The sequence below is a fragment of the Podarcis melisellensis genome, assembly GCF_964234715.1.
Source record: "Podarcis melisellensis genome assembly, chromosome: 4".
Taxonomy (NCBI): Eukaryota; Metazoa; Chordata; class Lepidosauria; order Squamata; family Lacertidae; genus Podarcis; species Podarcis melisellensis.
In genome coordinates, this window is record NC_138531.1 from 91,729,181 (window position 1) to 91,750,281 (window position 21,101).

General features: G+C 42.5%; 1 protein-coding gene across 1 annotated transcript in view; it reads left to right on the forward strand.

Moving 5' to 3' along the window:
• The window catches only part of DLG2 (discs large MAGUK scaffold protein 2), an 852,330-nt gene that overhangs the window by 3,242 nt on the left and 827,987 nt on the right, over positions 1–21,101 (forward strand). Inside the window, exons 2-3 of the mRNA XM_081909134.1 lie at positions 1,431–2,474; positions 18,649–18,780. Of these exons, the coding sequence (XP_081765260.1) occupies positions 2,456–2,474; positions 18,649–18,780 (151 nt within the window). The 5' untranslated portion in view covers positions 1,431–2,455. The remainder of the gene's footprint in view (positions 1–1,430; positions 2,475–18,648; positions 18,781–21,101) is intronic.

Consider the following 21,101-nt stretch of genomic DNA (forward strand, 5'->3'; position numbering starts at 1 on the left):
CACTGACCCACTTGCATGTGCATCTGCTGCTATTTTACAGCCACAGCTGCAACCCAACTTCATTGTGTGACTCTGTTCTGTTGCTTCAGTTAACTTCCTATACTACCCTGTTTCACAAGTAGCACTCTGCTGAGCTTGCTTCCTGGTCTTTGGTCCTTCAGTGACTCAGCTCCTTGCACACTCTTCTTCACCTGCATCTCTACCCTGTTCTCCAAAACTCTGAATCCTAATTTTCTGAATGCCATCAACTAGTAACTTGTCCCAGTCACTCTCATTCACCCTCTTCTGCTAGCTCTGATTCTACCTTCTTTATATTCCCCTCTTAACATTTTCTGCTTCCAAAACCCTGATTACTTCCCTGCTGTTTTAATGGACAGTGTTCTCAATTCCTATCTCCTTTATGTTTTCCTTCTCAAGTTTAGCTTTCATATGGACATTGACTCCACTCTTGTCACACCCCATCAGTCACCTCTTCCCCGCTTGCACAGAATTTCCCTTGAAACCATGCTGTCCACTTCTTCTAAACAGCCTTCCTCAAACCTTAATTTATTTTACTTGGCTTCCTAAAGTCAGCCTTGTAAACAAGCCCCCCCAAATGTTACTGGCCTGAAAAATGTTTTACTAGCTTGTAGTACTGCCTGTGCCCCCTCCTTCATAGCCATCGTGGAAATATGTTATGTGCTGTTAGTCTCTTAGGCAGGGGGTTGGGGTGGAAATGGGCTGGTGGTGGAGGGATGAAGCAGTCAGTCCCTCTTCCAGCAGCCAGCTAACTTACCTGCATGGAATTCCTGGTCACCTACCAGGCAAGTGGTTAAATACAAGGCTATTTTAAATGTCTGCACTTACTTTATTACTCTAATCCTTCAATTGCTGCACTGTACACTAGGATTTGCCCCTCTCCCACTAACTTTAAAGATCTTTCTTGGGCACTACTCACTCAGAATCCATATTTGATGGATGCTCTTTACCACTACCCCACTTAGCAGATGCCTCTAAAACTTTAATCTAAATTCACACTTTTCTCCTCCTTTGTTCCTCTTAATGTTCACGCCAGTGTTCTTCCCACAAACATTTTTTGTGCCGTTTGAAGTTCCTCTTCCTCTTAAGCCAACATTTCATTTCAATTATAAAGAGCCAAACTATCAAAATATGGGAATAGATCTTATTATTGGGAAACAAATATCTGTTAAGTGATAGGAGAATGATAGGAAGATGTGAGTCTGCTTGAAAGCAATTCAAAAGCAGCAGAAAATAACCCCATTGCACCATTTTCACCCTTTGAAGATGCAGTGCAGGGTTATGTGTAAGATGTACCATTGTGCTTCACGTGTATAAAGTGTAATATTTGGAGACGAATTCCCCCCTTAATCCTTTATTTTCAATATTTTGGAAGGGGGAAACTGTCAATTGCATTCTTTTTCCATTTGCAGGGGGGAAAAAGAAGGAAAATAGGAGGTTATGGTGACGCCAGCCAGTTGCACCAGCAAACGGGAGAACTTCCGACTGACTTCATGGCCTGCTCTGTTAATATTCCAACATCTCTGCATAACATTTGGAGAAGCTCTGCTACAACCTTGCTCCTCTCTCATTAGGCAGCTGCTGCTGAGCAAAGAGTGAAATGGCAAGCAGTCAGTGACTCCTGTGCACAACAGTCTGCTCCACCAGCCTGCCCTGTGAATAGCACTGTCACTTTAATAATTCCATGCTGAGGGATTGCTTTCAATCCTCTTGGGCTTAATACAAGCAAAGATCAGAGGGACATTAAAGGCCAGAAGGCTGGGTGGAGAAAATAAAAATGAAAGTGACTGCTGTTTGGTAACCGAATGAAACCTGGGAGGTTTTTTCCTCCTAATACGCAGAAGACCATTGTGTGCATCCAGTGCTGTAGCTAACTGGCAAAAGTCACCTGTGATTGCAGCAAAAAAGGTCCCTTTCAAGCTCTTCTGTCTTCCTCGGACGTTTATTTGGATTATTTGAGAGCTGGTTTTAAACCTGGGTGATGCTGGAATGTGTTGAAGTGGATCATTTGGACTGCCAAGACTTGGACTGTGCCTTAATTGTATTTCCTACATTCACTTAACTTCTTAAAAAAAAAAAAAAGCCCCTATTCTGTCATAAGAGAGAATCTTATACAATTTTGTAGGCTGACGAGTGTTTTCTCTTGTATATTTTTATAGATTGGGAAATATTTTACAGATTTTGACAAGTGCTCTGGCAAAAATTCTCTTAAACTTTTTTCTTCCTTGCTGTTTCCATGGGTTGTGTTGGAAGTTTTTAACTGGACAAAAACTGTGAGTGCCATTGTGGGAAATGAAGATGTAGAGCTCTGTTGCAAAGCTGAACTGTGTGTTTTGAATTGGATGGCAGACTTCTGACCTTACAAGTCAATCCCAGCGGGACTCTGTTGATACCGGTAAATAAGGGTTTGCGTCCAGTGCCAGAAATAACAGCGAGAATGCCAGTCAAGAAGAAAGGTGGGCTATGAAGCTTCCTATCTCATTTTTGTCTTATCTTTTTAACAAGCTGGATTTCTCATACATGCAGTTTTACATTAAAAGCATTTGAATGGGAGAATGAAATTGTTGTTTGTTTGTTTTTCTGTGGAGAGGTGAAAGAGAAGCATTTCATGCATTTTGTTTTTCATGCAAAAGGATTCTTTACTTCAACTGGAATGTTTTAAAATCTGCTAGGACACATTTTGATCTCAAATGCTGGTTTCTCACAAGCCTTTGTAGTTTATGTAGTACCAGGGTGGCTGTGGGTGGGGTATAGGAATGAGAAACCCTGTAATCCTGTACATACAATAATTCCAACAGTGAACTTTTTCTTATAAAAATAAATAAATAGAATTTCTCTGAAGTAAATTTGTGGGCTTAGGGTTTATGGAATAGCTTCTAAGTGAGACTTGATTTTTTTTAAAAAATAGTAATTCAAATCAGTATTTAATGGTACACTAAAATGATAAAATCTTTCTGATTTGTCATTTTTCATTACTTTAGATATATTTCTAAAAAGTGCAACAGTATACCTGTCACAGCCATCATTTAGCCATTAAAGTATATGGAATATGTTTCAAGATTCCTCACTACAAGGTTTATACGTAAAATAAAACTGCTCATGAAAACAATATGATTTGAATAATCTTTTTTTAAAAAAGTTATCTAATAATGAAGTATTGTTGGGAGTTGTGTGGCTGTAGCTAAGCAGATTTTTTTTTAAAGTAGCCCTACATTTCCCAACTCCGTTTAACAAAAATGTGTATATGATATATAACAATAGTGAGATGCTCATCATAAAGATGAGGTCTTAAGAAGGGCGGGCTTCGCTGCTGTTGTTGGGGGTGGAGTTCTTATAATGCATCTTTGTTCTAATGCACATAGAGGCATCTCCTCCCCTGCTTACTAGCATCTCCAATGCTTTCCCTTTTCCTTGTAGGAATGGCAACCATTTACTTCTTTGGGATATAGAAAGGCGGTACCTGCAGCCCTAGGGACACAATTGGCTTGCTCCCTGTATCTTAACCCATTGGGAATCCTATTTGCATAGCTCTGGGTTGTGTTTCTGGGTTACGCTACAGTGTGGCATAACCTCGGCAACCTGTTTTTTGGTTAGGGTTAGGGTTGAAACCTTTCCTGAGACCCTGGAGAGTACCACCAGTCAAAACAGATAGCACTGAGCTACATTGCATCAGTGGTCTGACTTCGAACACGTTACAGCTTTGCATGTTCAATGTCGCCATCAGTCCCTGCCTTGTGAAAAGCATGGATATTTCCCTTCAATAGCAGCCATGATCAACAGAGGTGCAACACATTTCTAGAAAATGGTGTGGTTTCTCTTACTGGTGGTGGTGTTGCTGTTGCTCATTTGCCACAATAATTAGAAATCTGGATGATTACTATGGTGCCTGTTTTGAGAAACATGGCTTGGAAAGCCTGGAGCTGTGCTGACATATCTCCTGTCAAGCGGTTGTTTACTTAGAATAAAAGCACAGGATAAGCATTCTTAGGACAAGGCTAACATTTCTGGTGCCTGTGCCAGAAACAGTGATTATGTTGAGTGTTCAGCCACTTTTGGTAATCTACGAGATCTCCCATCACACGCATGCTAGAACTTACTCATTCACGCCAAATCAAAGGACGGCTCAGCACATACGGACACAGGGAACACTGGGCTGAGCTGCCACCTGTACTGAAATTAATGCTTGAGCAAAAACTCAGCATGCAGTTTCAGAGTGCAGATGGAGCCCTGGACTGAGGCAATCACATGCACTCTCTTTTTGCAACCATAAGCACCTTAAAAACCTTGTGATGTTAACTAGCTCCTTGATTTTGGGAACATTCTCCAGAGTTTTCTCACACAGAATAACTTTCCCCCTTTATATACCTGCACATATACCCAGAAAAACTGGTTGCCCTCCCACTTGGGGGCTTTGCTCTCTTGTTGCATTAGTTCCAACATAGCAGTTGTTTAAACATGTAGATGGCAATTGTCTTTTCTATTTTAGTTCAAGCGTAACCTAATCTGGCCAAGAAAGCCAAGTGATTTGCAATATTAAAGAACAGCCTTTCTACATTAAACAAACATATCTCCCAGTATTATTTCATGTTACAGAAATATAGCTGAGATGTCATAAGGACCCTAAACTTGTTTCAGATTAATTTAAAATTGTCTTGCAGAATAGCATGGCAATCCTGTTTATAATGAATAATATTCATCCTAATCAGTTGAGGAAAGCCAAGAAGCATAAACAGAAGCACCCAGCTGAGATGGTACAAGATTTTGGTGCCTGAGCAGAAAATCTAAATGGTGATACAATTAAAGTATTGGATCCTTCCTCCGACCAAGGAGGTTTCTTCTTTCAGAGGAAGGGAGCCTGGATCCAATCCATAGAAAGCTAAATAATTGAATTGCTGCCCTTTAATATTGACTCACAATTTATCTCTGCTTGCCTAATGGTAGGGCTAGCTTATAGCATCCAGAGAAGACTTTTCACAAAAGTTGTTACCAGGAATGTCCAGAATCATCCTGCTTCATGGTGTATCTGAACAAGCAAGCAGCTGTAAAGGTAATATTTTGCATGGATGTTAAGATGACCAGACAGTGTCTGAAACATTCAGGAGCTGACTGCTCTGTTAACAGAACATGGCTTAGAAGTGGTGTATAAACTGGTAGCATTCACTGCAAGTCCTGTAACTCATATGTTAACTTAGTAGTGAGGTTATGTACATTTACAGTAGTAAAACATTGTTAGTAAACTGCTAGTAAAGGTAAAGGGACCCCTGACCATTAGGTCCAGTCGCAGACGACTCGGGTTGCGGCGCTCATCTCTCTTTACTGGCCAAGGGAGCCGGCGTACAGCATTCATTTGCTGATCAGGTCTTTTCTGATGTATACACGAGAGCTGTTCTTAAGTCTTTGTGCACTGGAATGCCCACTGCATGGGCTGTGGCAAGGGAGCAAGGTCTTGTCGCAGCACCTTTAATTCCAAGGTTGATGCTGGAGAAGAGTTCAGGGATCACTTAGAATTGTGTTTCATGCCCAAGTGCAGGATGAAAGCAATAAGCCCCAGCCTCCCTACTGAAAGTGGGGACTGTGGCAGAAGTGGGACTTCTAAGAAACACACATCCACAGTGCATTTGCAAGGCCACCTGCACCCCAGGCATTCCTAAGGCACACAGAGTATCTCAAGTGTAGTTGAAGTGTGGGGATGAGACCCTGCACCTTCTCCAGTTCCAAGGGTGGGAGAAAGGTTGGAGTTTACCCTTCACCACACTCCCCATGGCAATTGTCCTCCTACCTCTCGTGATCATGGTGTCATGGACACTTGCTGTTGTGAAGCGATAGGTCAGCTTTTTAAAAATGCATTTTTCTAGCTTTTAACAAGGCAGCAGTTGTTTAAAAAAGTAATTTTTTAAAATAAAAAGAAGAAAAAGATAGTTGTGCTGAGCAGGCAACAGGCCAGTTCTTCAAGCATCAGTGGCATCTCAGCTTCACGGGATATTGGACAACCATGGTTAAATATTAGGCAATCAGGGCTGGCACGCTGGGGAACTCTACTGGCAAGTGAGAGAAAAGATGATCCATGCAGTGTGTTTGCCTGTGTATGCAAATACGACAATAAGTCCTATGTGTAAAAAGGGAAATTTTGAAGCAATCCCCCGTAGGATTCCATGGGAGATCAATACCTGCTGTTTTCCCTTTGAGAAAATCTCTTGCTGTCAATGGCCTTTTATTTGCCAGTAAAATTTTCAGGTTGTTTTTTTTTTTTTTTTTTTGAGTGAAGTGAATTTGGAGTATTTCTCCACTGTTTTGTTTACTTCATATAATTTTGTTATAAGGTTGCAGAAGGAAAAAAGGCAGTTTACGGAGGCCAGATGTGAGGTTTTATTTTATGTAGGAGTGCTGGCAGCCAAGTTGCTGGCTGTCCCCACGATCAGTGGGGCTGGAGTACAAAAGTGGGTAGAGGCCAAGAAACAACAACCCTACTTTTTTTTTTAAAGAAAATGTACAGGCTGTGGATGGGTGGATTATAAAACCCCTTTGGCACAGAATCATAACAAGGGAGCTGTAGGAATGGCCAGCATTTTCTTTTGTAAATAGACAGAATTTGCAGGGGATCCCACGAAAAACTTCTTGGCATATCAGTCATTGAAAAATAAAATAAAAATTACATGAATAATACTTTAAATGGGAAAAAGTTGGCGGGGAGAGAATGATGGTGAGCACATTGGTCATTGCACAGAACGGCAAATTCAGATCTAGTCTTCAAGGTGGCTTCTATTTACTGGCCAAGATCGACCTGCGGTCTCACTTGGTATATAAGGAAGCTTATTGTGTTCAAACGTGGTTCTCCACCTGGAGTCTTTAAGTAGTAAATTCCCAGAAAAGCTTCACTGCTTGGCTGTATAGACAGGACCAGTTTACACAAACATATTGTGCTTATTGTGGGCAGGTGGATTAAACTGGATCTAGGAAACCCAGCCAGGTGGGTGGGATATAAATAATAATTATTATTATTATTATTATTATTATTATTATTGGAACAAGTTCTGTAATTTGTCGTCTACCTCCTACTAAACACAAGCAAAATAAGGATGGAGGGTTATGGATCATTAGGAAAGGGAGTGAAAATAAAACTGGCAGAACTGTAATGCTATAACCATAGAAATCTGTGATGTGATAGCACTAGGAATATTGTGCATGATTCTGGTTGCTGTGCCTCAAACAGGATATTGAGATCAGGGGTTTTGTTTTGGTTTCTTCTATGGAGAGATGGGGTTGGTGGCTAGAGCAGGTGTCAGGAACCTTTGCCCATCCAACTATTGCTGAACTACAGTTCCCATCAGCCCCAGGCAGCATGGCTAATGGGAGTTGTAGTTCAACAACATCTGCAAAACCGAATGTTCCCCACACCTGGGCTAGAGCAATTCCCCCATGAGGAAAGGTGACAATATTTGTGTTTGTGTTTTTTTTTTAGTTTATAAAAAAAACTAAAAAAACGAGTAAGGAAGAACATTACAGCGGTATATAAGACTGTGCATAGTGCAGAGCAAATAGATTGAATCTTCTCTCTCACACACACATATAATATTAAAATTAGGGGTTATCTAATGAAGCTGGGTGAAGATTCAGGACAGACAAAAGAAATTGCTTCTTCATACAGTGTAAAGTTAAACTAAAGAATTCATTCCCACAAGGTCTACTGATGGCCACCAACTTGGATGGCTTTAAAAGAGCATTGGGGTGTGTGTGTGTGAAATCATAAGGCTTAAGTTTTTCCCTCCCTGGTTGGAGGCAGTATGTCTCTGAATGCCAACCAATGGCAATCTACAAGTTGTTGAGAGATCACTTTGGCATGCAGGTCCTCCTTGTGGGCTTAGTAAAGTACATCTAGTTTGTTGTTGTTGTTTAGTCATTTAGTTGTGTCTGACCCGTTGTGACCCCATGGACCAGAGAATGCCAGGCACTCCTGTCTTTCACTGCCTCCTGCAGTTTGGTCAAACTCATGCTGGTAGCTTCAAGAACACTATCCAACCATCTCGTCCTCTGTCGTCCCCTTCTCCTTGTGCCCTCCATCTTTCCCAACATCAGGGTCTTTTCCAGAGAGTCTTCTCTTCTCATGAGGTGGCCAACGTATTGGAGCCTCAGCTTCAGGATCTGTCCTTCCAGTGAGCGCTCAGGGCTGATTTCCTTAAGGATGGATAGGTTTGATCTTCTTGCAGTCCATGAGACTCTCAAGAGTCTCCTCCAGCACCATAATTCAAAAACATCAATTCTTTGGCGATCAGCCTTCTTGATGGTCCAGCTCTCACTTCCATACATCACTACTGGGAAAACCATAGCTTTTACTATACGGACCTTTGTTGGCAAGGTGATACCTATGAAAACAAGGCACCGGATTTGATAGGCTTTTGGGGCTGATCCAGGAGGGTTCTCCTTTTGGAAATGTGTGATGGGGAGAATGTGTTTGCTTTATACTGCAACGCTCAAGAAAATTATTGTTTTAATGCCAGTAGAGGAGTAAAGTTTATGTCTTATATTCGGGGGGGGGGGTATTATTTAACATATATAGATTGGTGCTTGTTGATAACTTTGCTTTATGGGTAAACAAATGTTGCCCTTACTTTTCAGTCCCCCATTCCCACTTAGCTCTTATGACGCAGATATTTACCAGGCTGCCAGATGGGAAACATCAGGTGGTCTAAAACTGTTTTGAAAGACAATACATTTTGGCTTCCTAATATGTCATTTCTCCCTTCTAATATACCCTCCCCCACCCAATAATAATCCCTTCCCTGCTAATGGCTTTTAGGTGGCTTTTGGCAGACTTAAAAAGGCAGTGGGGTCTGTGTCAGAAGTCCCATGTTATTGACAAGGCTTTAATTTTCTGCTGCATCACGTGGCAGACTTAGCCTGTGGCATACCGTTGCCTTGCGTACTGTTTGAGATATAGCTCACGTTCGGATCATGGTTGTAAACAATAGCACCAAAATCTAGGGCTTATTCTGTTTGCTCTACGGGGTAATCGGATGACTGAAAAACACTTAACTACAGGGATGCTGTTTGTGATTGTGCCGACAAAGAGTGATCTCACTTAGACATGGTGAGCTGGTTCGAATAGGAAGCAGCACAGCTCATCTTGCTAAGAATTTGCAGACGCGGTAGAAGAAATAAGCCATTGGGGAAGGCTGTGCCACACATTTACAGCTCCATCTATTGCAGGCCATCAATTTCAGCGGGACCTATTCCCAGAAATGCGTGAATAACACAGTAGCCTCAGAATTGGTTTAATATAGTCTCTCAATCACCACTGACAACTATATAATTCTGCAGGTGGGGCTGGGAAAAAGTCAAACAGAGAAACTGCAATAAAATGTTGCAGTGTGTCATGTTCCTATTCAGGCTTCTAGCTAACCCAATCCTCTTCTAGAACACCCCATTCCACCTCACTCGTTTCAATTCCTTTTCTTCTGATCGCCAACATTTCATGGCCACTGACCACGCTCAGTCCTCATTTGAATGTTTTTGAGTTCCTCTTGTAGGGTTTTTGTAAAAGATTTTTTGTAAATCTTCGGGTTTCCTTTTGGGTTCATGAGGACCATAGAGAATGAGTTTACAATTAGTATATCAGATTCTAAGGACTCCCCTCTCCCCACAACTGCAGCTCCCAGATTCATTGAGGGAACCTCTCTAGCATTTTGACTCCTAGCTTAGAGAGAAGAGTTAGCTTCTAGAGACCCAGGGTAGGAGCTGAACCATCTAGAATGGCAAATCTAGCAACTCTAGGGTTGCCATATTTTGAAGAGCAAAAAAGAGGACGCTATGACAATTCTCATTTTAAATACCCTTACTATATATGTAGGCTATAGAAGCTGTGATATATTGCTGAGGCGGGCAGGAGAAGAGAAGAGGAAAGCAAGTTTTCAATCACCAGTTATGTCTATGTCTCATCCAGAAAGTATAGCCAGACACATTTTGGCAAATTTAAAATATGCTAGTACAAAGTTGGTGTCAGTTTGCAATAATTAGTTATGTTCTTCAGGAGCTCACAAGTAGGGATGGATTAATTTGTATACAGTCAAATCTCGGCTCCCAAACGCCGAAAACCTTGAAGTAAATGGTCCATTTTTCGGAAACCGAATGTCCGAAACAGCTTCCGTTTGAGTGCAGGAGGCTCCTGCCATTAATCAGAAGCTGTGCTTCTGTTGTTGAACATTTCGGAAGCTGAACGGACTTCCGGAACAGATTATGTCCAACAACCAAGGTATGACTGTATTTTGGATTGTCTCAGTTTCTTATTTTCCCAGTCTTAAGTACAGTCCTCCGCATTTCCACATCAGTTTGCTATTTTTTCTTTAAAGTCCTCGTGAAATTTCATTAGCATATTTCTCCTTACACATATTTTTGCATGTCTTTTTGCCTAGCGTATGCTAGCTTTGTAAAGCAATATCCGGCAATAAAATAACATATGTTATTTTCACTAGCTTGTGCATTTTGACACCCATTTTACCCTCGTAAACATATTTTTGTACCCCTTAAATGGCTGGAGAACTTGAATTGCTTTGCAAATTTTGAAGGATGACTTTTTCCAATTTGCATATTGTTTTGGAAACTGCAAATTAGTTAGGACACCCCTGAATGCCTGCCCATGAGGGTGCTGGATGTTGGCGTCGCACAGACCCCAAGGTCCACGCCTGACTGGAGAACATTGCTTGGGAAAAAGCCACAAAGAGGCTGGTCTGGTTCATAGCTAAAGGTAAAGGAACCCCTGACCATTAGGTCCAGCTGTGACCGATTCTGGGGTTGCGGCGCTCAGCTCGCTTTACTAGCCAAGGGAGCCGGTGTACAGCTTCCGGGTCATGCGGCCAGCATGACTAAGCCGCTTCTGGCGAACCAGAGCAGTGCATGGAAACGCCGTCCACCTTCCCGCCAGAGTGGTACCTATTTATCTACTTGCACTTTGACATGCTTTCGAACCGCTAGGTTGGCAGGAGCAGGGACCGAGCAACGGAAACTCACCCCGTCACAGAGATTCGAACTGCCGACTTTCTGATCGGCACGTCCTAGGCTCTGTGGTTTAACCCACAGCGCCACCCACGTCCCATGGTTCATAGCTACCTCTCCGCTATTTGCTTAGGGGAGTATATCCTGTCATGCAAATTCTGTGGCTCAGTCACTGAACTTTGCATGCAAAAGCTTCAAGGTTCAATCTCCTGCATCTCTATGCAGGACTGGGAGAAACCAGTGATCTGACCCTTATTATAATGCAGCTCCCAATAGGTACTGGACAGGGGTCAAAAACCAGACTTCCCATTGAGCGCCTTCATAATCAACTACAGTATTCTACCAATTTACAAGCTGTGCACAGTGGCGGACTTTGGGCTCTCAACTTCCAGCGGCGCTGTGCGTGCCTCTTTGTGCTCCATTCTACAGAATTTTCACACTACCCTAAGCCCACCCAAGCAATTGCATATGCATGTCGTGGAACTGCAGAGGGAAAACCTGAAATTACGTAAAGCGCGACACAATAATAAACTCATATTTATAATGCATTTGCATTTTTTCTCCTGCTTAAGCTAGATTGCTGCAGCTTAGCCACTCCAAAGCTAGACAGCATTTCTACCTTGTTAGCTAGAATTTAAAATAATCTGATTAAAACGATCCAATTGCTGGTGTGTGTTCTAGGGCTACAGTTTGCGCCACTTTAGCTGGTTAGTATTTTGCCTCCGTGTTGGCATAGGCTCGCCACCTTTCAGTATCCGAGTCACAGAAATGTAGTAGATCATGGGTAGGCAAACTAAGGCCCGGGGGCCTGATCCGGCCCAATCGCCTTCTAAATCTGGCCCACGGACAGTCCAGGAATCAGCGTGTTTTTGCATGAGTAGAATGTGTCCTTTTATTTAAAATGCATCTCTGGGTTATTTGTGGGGCATAGGAATTCGTTCATATATTTTTTTCCAAAATATAGTCCAGCCCCCCACAAGGTCTGAGGGACAGTGGACTGAAAAGGTTTGCTGACCCCTGTAGTAGATGAAAAACTTTCATACCAAGGAGATCAAGCAGAAGGCAAGGTTTTGCCTGTTTCAACACCTTCTTGCTATACTGTTATTAAAAGGCATAGGAGCCAGGCAAGTTTAAAAAGGAAAGTTGGCAACCCAAATTTGATTCCATGAAGTATGTGGGATGGGGACCCTCTTTCCCACCCCTCAAGCTGCTGTTAGCCCCATGGTGTGGGTGTCCCCCCTCTCCCACGCTAGGACTAATAAGATTCAGCAAACAGTGTGGAGGGAAAATAGTTATACCATATCGACCCATTCCCCCACATCCGCAAAACTGGCTTGAATGCAACCTGAGTGGAGCCTATATTTGGGCGCAGTTTAAACTTGGTTGAATACAGTACGTCTTATATGGAGTCAGGCTGTTTGTCCATTTTAGCTAAGTATTATCTAGGCTGACAGGCAGTGGCTATCGGAGATCTCTGGCATAATCTGTTGCTGGCTATTAACTGGAGATGGCCGGGATTGAACTTGGGATCTTGTCCGTGCAGAACGTGTGTTGCATCACTGATCTATAGCTAGGGCTGAGAGAATGTACCTATTTCAGTTCTCCCGGCTTCTCATTTTTCCAATCTTAAGTTCAGTTCCCCACATTTTCACACCAATATGCCATTATTATTATTATTATTATTATTATTATTATTATTATTATGCCTCATGAAAACTCATCAGCATTTTAGTGCAACTTCCTCCTAATATACACATATCTCCATGCTTTTTTCCTAATACAGTGGTACCTCTGGTTACGAACTTAATTCGTTCCAGAGGTCTGTTCTTAACCTGAAACTGTTCTTAACCTGAGGTACCACTTTAGGTAATGGGGCCTCCCGCTGCCACCGTGCGATTTCTGTTCTCATGCTGAGGTAAAGTTCTTAACCCGAGGTACTGCTTCCAGGTTAGCGGAGTCTGTAACCTGAGGTGTTTGTAACCCGAGGTGTTTGTAACCCGAGGTACCACTGTGTACAGTTTTCAAAAGCAGTTTCATTTCCGCATGTCTCTCCACACACCTTGCCAATGTATACATTCCATGCTCACTGTACCCCATTCTATATTCAGTTTTGTGTTGTGGTTATGGTTTTTTTGAATTGCTAGTTGCTTGGTATCCAAAGGTCTCCAACTGATGAATAACACTCTTAAAAAGACAAAAACCAAACAAACAGAATAAAAAGAGCCCCCACAGTAGCCACAGGGAGTTTGGGCAGTACCAAACTCTGGCAGCTACTCACAAGTTACTTGGCTAGAGAACAGCATTGCAAAATTCAGAGAAGTACAAATTTCAAAGGATGGCTGCAAATTGGTTTGCATATTGTGAGAATTAGGCAGGTTCTCCTTTAAATGAGAACTGAATGGAATTTCTTTCTCCTCCCACCCCACTAGTAGTGGCACTTCTTCAGAATAACGCCCCCCTAAATATACCCATGGTCCCCAAACACCATTCATCTGATTGAATTCAAAGCTCTCTCCCCCACCCTCGAAAGTAAAAATTGAAATATCATGAGGTTTTCTCACAGATGTCTTGTAGTTTGGCCATGAGACACTGAAAACAATTGTGTCTTTGAAGGCTGGAGAGTTGTTTGCTTCAATTCCTTTAAAAACAACAACAACAACAATTATCAGTATATCTTGGGAATAAGTAAATGCTTTGTAGGGGGAACTGTGGAAGGAATTTACAACTGGAGACGTGGCGTGGTGGGTTTTAGCACTTGAGCAATGTACATTTCCAGTAATTTCTAAGCTGTGGGTTGGGACACCCTAGACTGCAAGTGTGCTGTGGGGCCCACAAACAAACCAGAACTTTAGGTTTGCATATTTAAACTGGATTAACACCCTTTGTCCTGGAGCAATGAATCCACTTAAGATAACAGCCGTGGACTTCTTCAGGGAAAATACATGAAAAGTTGGATTGCTAACAGAAAGACGTGTAGAACCTTGTTAAGCAAAGTGAGGTGAATGCAGGGCCAGATTTAAGTTTGATGAGGCCCTAAGCTACTGAAAGTAATGGGGCCCTTTATATGTCCAGTTGTCCTTTGTCAACAACAAATTGCCGCTGTTTTTAGTGTTGAATATATGCTATATGGTAATTTATGGACCTAATAGGTATCTAAAGCCATTTGCACATGAAGAATGTAGGCACCCTATATACAGAAAGGAGCAAACCAGTGATATTTTAGGGAGCAGGCTAGCAGGCGGGGCCCATGACTTACATCATAGGAGCCTACACAACACAAAACACTGTTGCTGCATGTCGGTTTTATTTTATTTGTTTTTTTATTTTTTATTTTGGAAATATACATCCAGATTTGTTTTCCTTTAATTTTTTTGGGGGGACCCCAAGAGAGTGGGGCCCTAAGTTATACCTTGTTTAGCTTATATGCAAATCCGGCACTGAGGATGACAACTGTTTTGCAAACAAACCAGGATGTATGCTCAGTGAAGATAGGAGATAATCCAATCTCCATCTAAGATTTGTGCAAACTAATCAGGATGAATGCTCAATCTATAAATCATCTGGAGGGGCCCAATACAGCACAGATTTCTGCATGTACAACGGAAATTTCCCACCTCTCCTCCACCAGTGCACCCCTCTGAATCTGTTCTGGGGGTTCCTATAACAGATTTGGGAGGGCATGAGGTGTACAGAACGAGGAGGGGGGAAATTCCATTGTGCAAGTAGAAATCCTTGCATTCTTGCGTCTTTTTAGTAGAATACTGCCCCTCTGTGGCCCTTAGCACCTGCTGCCTGAGGCAGCTGCTTCTCTCTGTCTAATGATAGAGCCGACCCTGGTTGCAATTGGACTCTGGTTACAAGGGAAGCATCTCTTGGGCGTCTTTAGGCTGTTTCCCTCCTGTTAGTCCAGGGAGTTTCTGGCTTAAATATGAAATGATTGTGTGGTTTTCGAGGCTTGCAGCCAACTGATTGAGTTGCAGAGAACTTTTAAGCAGGCAGAATGGGAACGATGCTCATTTGAACCAAGAGAAAGAGTGCAAAATCAATTACAAATGCAAATATGTTTGAGTCCTAAGAATAGCTGCCTTTGTAGCTAACTGTGCACTATAAATATCCAAGGTAGAGCTAATCATCTATTCTCACCCAGTGAAGGGACAGAATCCTCAAAAGCTCCTACAATCAGATGTGGGTCTTACATAAGTAGGGTTGCCAACTGACCAGAAAAAAGCAGCTCAGCCTACTCCTGTGCTTATAACAGAGGAGTGTGTTGGAATCATTTGAAAACCCGACAGTTACCTGTCAATTGCTGCTGATTAAACTACTATCAAATGGACTCAAAAAGTTTGAAACCCTATACACAAATACGACATTTACTTTAATTGAAAGCTTCTTTAATCCTACAGCATTTAGTCAACAAATTAACCTTGGTTATGTGTTGCAGAGATAGTTTTGTGATATTTATTTGTGTGTGTTGTTCTTATCATTTGACAATATTTAATCTGTAAGTATTTGTGGGAAAGGAGCTACATTTTTTTGTTTTCCATTTTACATCAATAGTCAAGATTTTGTGGAGTGACAACAGAGCTGCAAGAGCTTAGTCAACAAGCTGAAAGAGGAAATGAGGTCTTCAGTTCAAATATAAAAGCTAAATTGTTTGTCGGGAGCCGAATAGTGAATAAGATCATGGGTTTGGATTCTGGGTCCAATTTCAAGCGTCACCTCCAGATGGCAACCCCCCCAACATTTCAAGGATGCAGAAGTAGGAGGAGGGATTGAGAACAGAAGAATATAGTCTTCCATTGTTTACAGAAGAAAACTGTTACTGAAATACGTGATGCTATTGTGTTTTGGGGGTTGAGGTATTATGGTGTTGGCCTGGAGTTCCCAAGCACAACATTTTAGGACTGGTGACCTAAAGGACACCTATAGTGGGGCAAAAAGCCATTATCTTGATTCAGACCACAGATGATAGAATTGAACTGCTTCATGAATTGTGAGCCATCTGTTTCACAGTAGAGAGGGTTATCAAGCAGCCAATACTGATCAGTAAAGTAACGTATCAGGTAACCAGGATTGTTTGTTGTTGTTGTTGTTTAGTCGTTTAGTCGTGTCCGACTCTTTGTGACCCCATGGACTAGAGCACACCAGGCACTCCTGTCTTCCACTGCCTCCCGCAGTTTGGTCAAACTCATGCTGGTAGCTTTGAGAACACTATCCAACCATCTCGTCCTCTGTTGTCCCCTTCTCCTTGTGCCCTCCATCTTTCCCAACATCAGGTTCTTTTCCAGGGAGTCTTCTCTTCTCATGAGGTGGCCAAAGTACTGGAGCCTCAGCTTCAGGATCTGTCCTTCCAGTGAGCACTCAGAGCTGATTTCCTTCAGAATGGATAGGTTTGATCTTCTTGCAGTCCATGGGACTCTCAAGAGTCTCCTCCAGCACCATAATTCAAAAGCATCAATTCTTTGGCGATCAGCCTTCTTTATGGTCCGGCTCTCACTTCCATACTTCACTACTGGGAAAACCATAGCTTTTACTATACGGACCTTTGTTGGCAAGGTGATTTCTCTGCTTTTTAAGATTGTTTGTTACCTGTCGGATTGTCGGATTGTTTGTTACCTGTCGTTGATAAATCTCAATTTTGCATCTATTTTTGTCCCTTTGGGGGATGCTTTGTTAAAATGTTCTTGGTGTGAGTTGCTAGAGCTGCCATTCTCCAGGGTTCAGCATTCAGCCCCACATGTTTAGAATTGCAGAATCATAGAATTGTAGAGTTGGAAGGGACAACAAGGGTCATCCAATTCAACCCCCTGCAATTCAGGATTCCTTCGCCTAGCATGGGGCTCGAACCCACGACCTTGAGATTAAGAGTCTCGTGCTCTACTGATTGAGCTATCCACATGCAGAGCCCAATAAAAGCCACCATATTGGAATTTGTAAATATAAATGTATAGGGAGAACTGCCCTTAGCTATACATTACAGGAGATGCACTGGTCCATATCTTTCCCACATGGTCCCTCTGGTAATGTCTTGTAAAAGTGACATGTCATGTGATGTCATCATGACCAGGTCCCTCCTCTCCAGGTCATTGATCACTGCATGTAGGAGGTGGGGAAACGAATGACTTCCTTTTACCAGGGACAGGAGCCATGCATCCCCTGTAATAAATATCTAGGTAGGCCTTTAGATGGTTTGCAAACCAAATAATTCTCCAAAGCATAGCTAATGCAAGTCATGCTTCTTAGCTGTGTCTTGAAATCTCCCAATGCCATTTCCTATTTATCCGAGGCCTGGGCTCTTAAAATAATCATATATTCATGGCAGACTTTGGAGCACTGATTCATTTTTGAAGTGGTTTTTGGTGCTGGACCAGTTGCTTGCCTCTCTAGTGTGTTATTTAGTGCTGAAATCCCAGCTTAGGGTAGTCAGTGGGAAATTCTGAGAACCAGCTGACACCAAATCACTAGGAAGAAACCTGAAAAGGAGATCTAAGGCGTTTTACACAGTGAAGGTTTGTTCTCGCTGCATTTCAAGTCAAATTTGCCCATCACTGTACACACACCCATGGGCTGGTGTGTGTTGAAGTCACCTGCCGTGGGTGGAGTCTGGGGGGTGATGTCCTCACCTGATGGAATTGCCTGATTGGTTTCCCACCCCAACCTCCGCCTTTGGAAGTTGTGATGGAAAGGAAGGCTTCATATACCTGGGATCCAGCGTGCTTTAAGTAAGAATACTGTGCTCAAGATCGCTTGAAGTTGACTTGAGGGAAGCCACGTCAAAATGCAGTAGTTTACTAGAAATTGCAGGATAGGTCTGGATCCTGTGTAATCTCATGTGTACATGGATGCCCTGCTTAGGGCAAGGTCTTCAGAAGCTGCTGCAGGGAAGAGATGGAGTATGACCACTTTGAGGACTGGGAGGGCGATGATTTCCAAAGCTGTCGCAGCAATCTTCATTGTGCTGTACTTTGATTCTGATGATTCTGATGGTGGTTTTATTGTACGATTGTTGTTGTTGTTTAGTCGTTTAGTCATGTCCGACTCTTCGTGACCCCATGGACCAGAGCACGCCAGGCACTTCTGTCTTTCACTGCCTCCTGCAGTTTGGTCAAACTCATGCTGGTAGCTTCGAGAATACTGTCCAACCATCTCGTCCTCTGTCATCCCCTTCTCCTTGTGCCCTCTATCTTTCCCAACATCAGGGTCTTTTCCAGGGAGTCTTCTCTTCTCATGAGGTGGCCAGAGTATTGGAGCCTCAGCTTCAGGATCTGTCCTTTCAGTGAGCACACAGGGCTGATTTCCTTCAGAAGGGATAGGTTTGATCTTCTTGCAGTCCATGGGACTCTCAATAGTCTCCTCCAGCTCCATAATTCAAAAGCATCACTACTTCAGCGATCAGCCTTCTTTATGGTCCAGCTCTCACTTCCATACATCACTACTGGGAAAACCATAGCTTTAACTATACGGACCTTTGTTAGCAAGGTGATGTCTCTGTGATTGCTTTATTTAATGTGTGATGCTACTATTCCCTCTCATCGGTCAATCAGTAATCTGTTCCTGCTTCTCCCCCTCCTCTGTTTTGTTACTCTCAGCATTTTCAACCCAGTTAACTACTTTTATAACCTTGGGTATTTTTATTTATTGTAGACACGGATCGAGCTTTAGCACTTCTGGAAGATTATTGCAAGAAGCTGAAAAAGCCAGAAGAGCAGCCACTGAAAAAGGCCATTAAAAAGGTGATGGGCATCTTTAAAAGCAGCTTATTCCAGGCATTGCTAGGTACGTAAATCCGGCTAATGCTTATTTTTTTCTTCATGGTTGTTATGATTCATGCAATTGGCTGCTGAAGATGTATGGCTCTTAGATGATTCTCATAGATTGGCTTGGTTAATGGGGTCAAGTGAACAACTAGCCTGATGTGGGGATGTTCCATGTGGAGTCCGGTTTATTAACTATGGTTGCTGTAGGTGGTAATCACCATAAAGTAAAGAATTTGAAAGACCACCTTCTTCCCTGTAGATCAGTTCAGGGCTTAAGACAACAGAGGTGGAGGTTCTGATGATTCTACTACTCTCAGACGTTTGGAAGTGAGCAATGACACCTTGTTAGAGAGCCTTCTGGGTGATGGTTCCAAAAATGTGGAGCTTCCTCTCTACAGAGGAGGGGACACCATATCTTTCCAGCTTCTGTTGTTTGCTGAAGATACACTTGCCCTCCTGAAAATCGAAAAATGTGTTTTGGTGCCTCTCTTGGCAGAAAACCTGACCTACCTATTTTTGATTCTAGTATTACAGGTGTTTGCTTGTTTGTTTAACTGTCCTATTTGTTTTTATATGCTGTAATTTGCTTTTCATGAATAGTGGGTTATAAATACAATAAAAATGGTGATGTGGAGCTTTTCTCGCTCTCTCATTTTCCTGATGTAAATGATCCTGCCACTCCGCTATGCTTCTGTCTGCTCTATTATGGGTACCTATAAGCTTCCCAGATGGGGCAAATAGAAACTTTGGGGAAATGTTTTACATTGGGAAAATGATTCAGTTTTGGCGCTGAGGGCACAGTTGCCACTTGTCAAAATTTAGAGGTGGAGGATTTGATAATGGATCTCCAATGTTGCCTTGTTACGTCTGGCCAAAAGAGGAGGTTGAAGATATGCTTTGCTGTGACTCTGGGAGGCAGAGAGATTGTTCTGTCGAATATCCCCGCTCTTGGAGCTAGTAAGTGTCCGATGGTTTTCATAGGGACAGGCAGTCGCCTTCCTGTTTGCTCTGAAAGTGTTCAGAGAGTTGAGCGCTGTGATTTAAGAAGAAGAAGAAGAAGAAGAAGAAGAAGAAGAAGAAGAAGAAGAAGAAGAAATTGTAGCGACCACCATCACCTCCTCCTCCTCTCCTTCCATAAGACCAAATAACTGACCATGGGAAAAGTGGAGATGGAAGTAGCAGGTGCTTGTTGACATCTTCTGGAGTGTGTATCCCAACCAAAATCCCTGGTGGGAATCTGATGCTTTGGAGCTTTCACTTTGAAAGAAATGGGAGGTGGAGTGTTTGTGTGATTCTGGGTCTGTTCCCGGTCACCGATCGGTGCTTCCATAGACTTGGCAGAGTGCCTTTTCCTATCACCCTCTCCACTTCCTCCTTCCTCGCGACATGTCTGTTGGCATCAGGGACGGAGAATGAGTAGGAAGTGGTGAAAGGCCCTTGGAGAGGGTCTGACAGAGGTGGACATAGTTCTTTTCGGATCCTCCTTGGAAGAATTCAAGCAGGTATCACCTTGTGGTTGAAATTCAGCTCTAGTCTTGAAGACAGAAGGTGACAGCCATCTCTCTTGTTTGTTGGTATGCGCAGGGCATAAATTTCCATGTCAATCAGTGCATGTTGTGTCCTTGAGGGAATGCTGCTAATATATTTCTCCCCAAAATGCTTGCTTTCAAAACTGCTACAATAGTGGTGTTGTTGTTTCCTGTGATTTCGGGTTTTTCTTGGGGTGGCTAAGATGTTTTGTAAGGGAGAAAAAGGAAAACTGCTTGAACCAAAGCTGTCCTTCCATTGTGTTGTTCATCACTCGTTGCGATAAACAGGAAAGAAGTTTCCCAGCCTGTTGATTTAATTCTTTTTATATCTATAAAAAACCCCCACAAATGCATTTATTCTCTCCATCCACCCACTTGAGATGACCTTTCTTCACTCCCGTGGTGCTTTTAAAATTTTATTACGGAGATTTTGGAATGGCGAAACATGCATAATCTCTCATTACAAAATTGTTTTGCTCTTTGAACGCCTTGGATTGGCTGATACTCAATAAGCGACTGTGCAACCGTACTCCAAGGTTGTAAGAGGATGCCGTTACATAATAAAACTTGATTATTATATAATCGTTACATATAATAATCACACTTCTGACATCTGTTTGGGACCACGTTTGATAGGCTGCCTCGTAATGTGTTTCTGCATTAAAATTCACACTAATGTCATATGGTCCCTGTGCTTTGGTTTTCAGTCTTATTCCTTTTTTTTTAATCTGTTGTGCGTTCGTCGATTTTTGTCCTGAAAAGTTGCTTATCACTCTGAATATTCACAGTGCTTGTGGCAGGTTGCTAATGT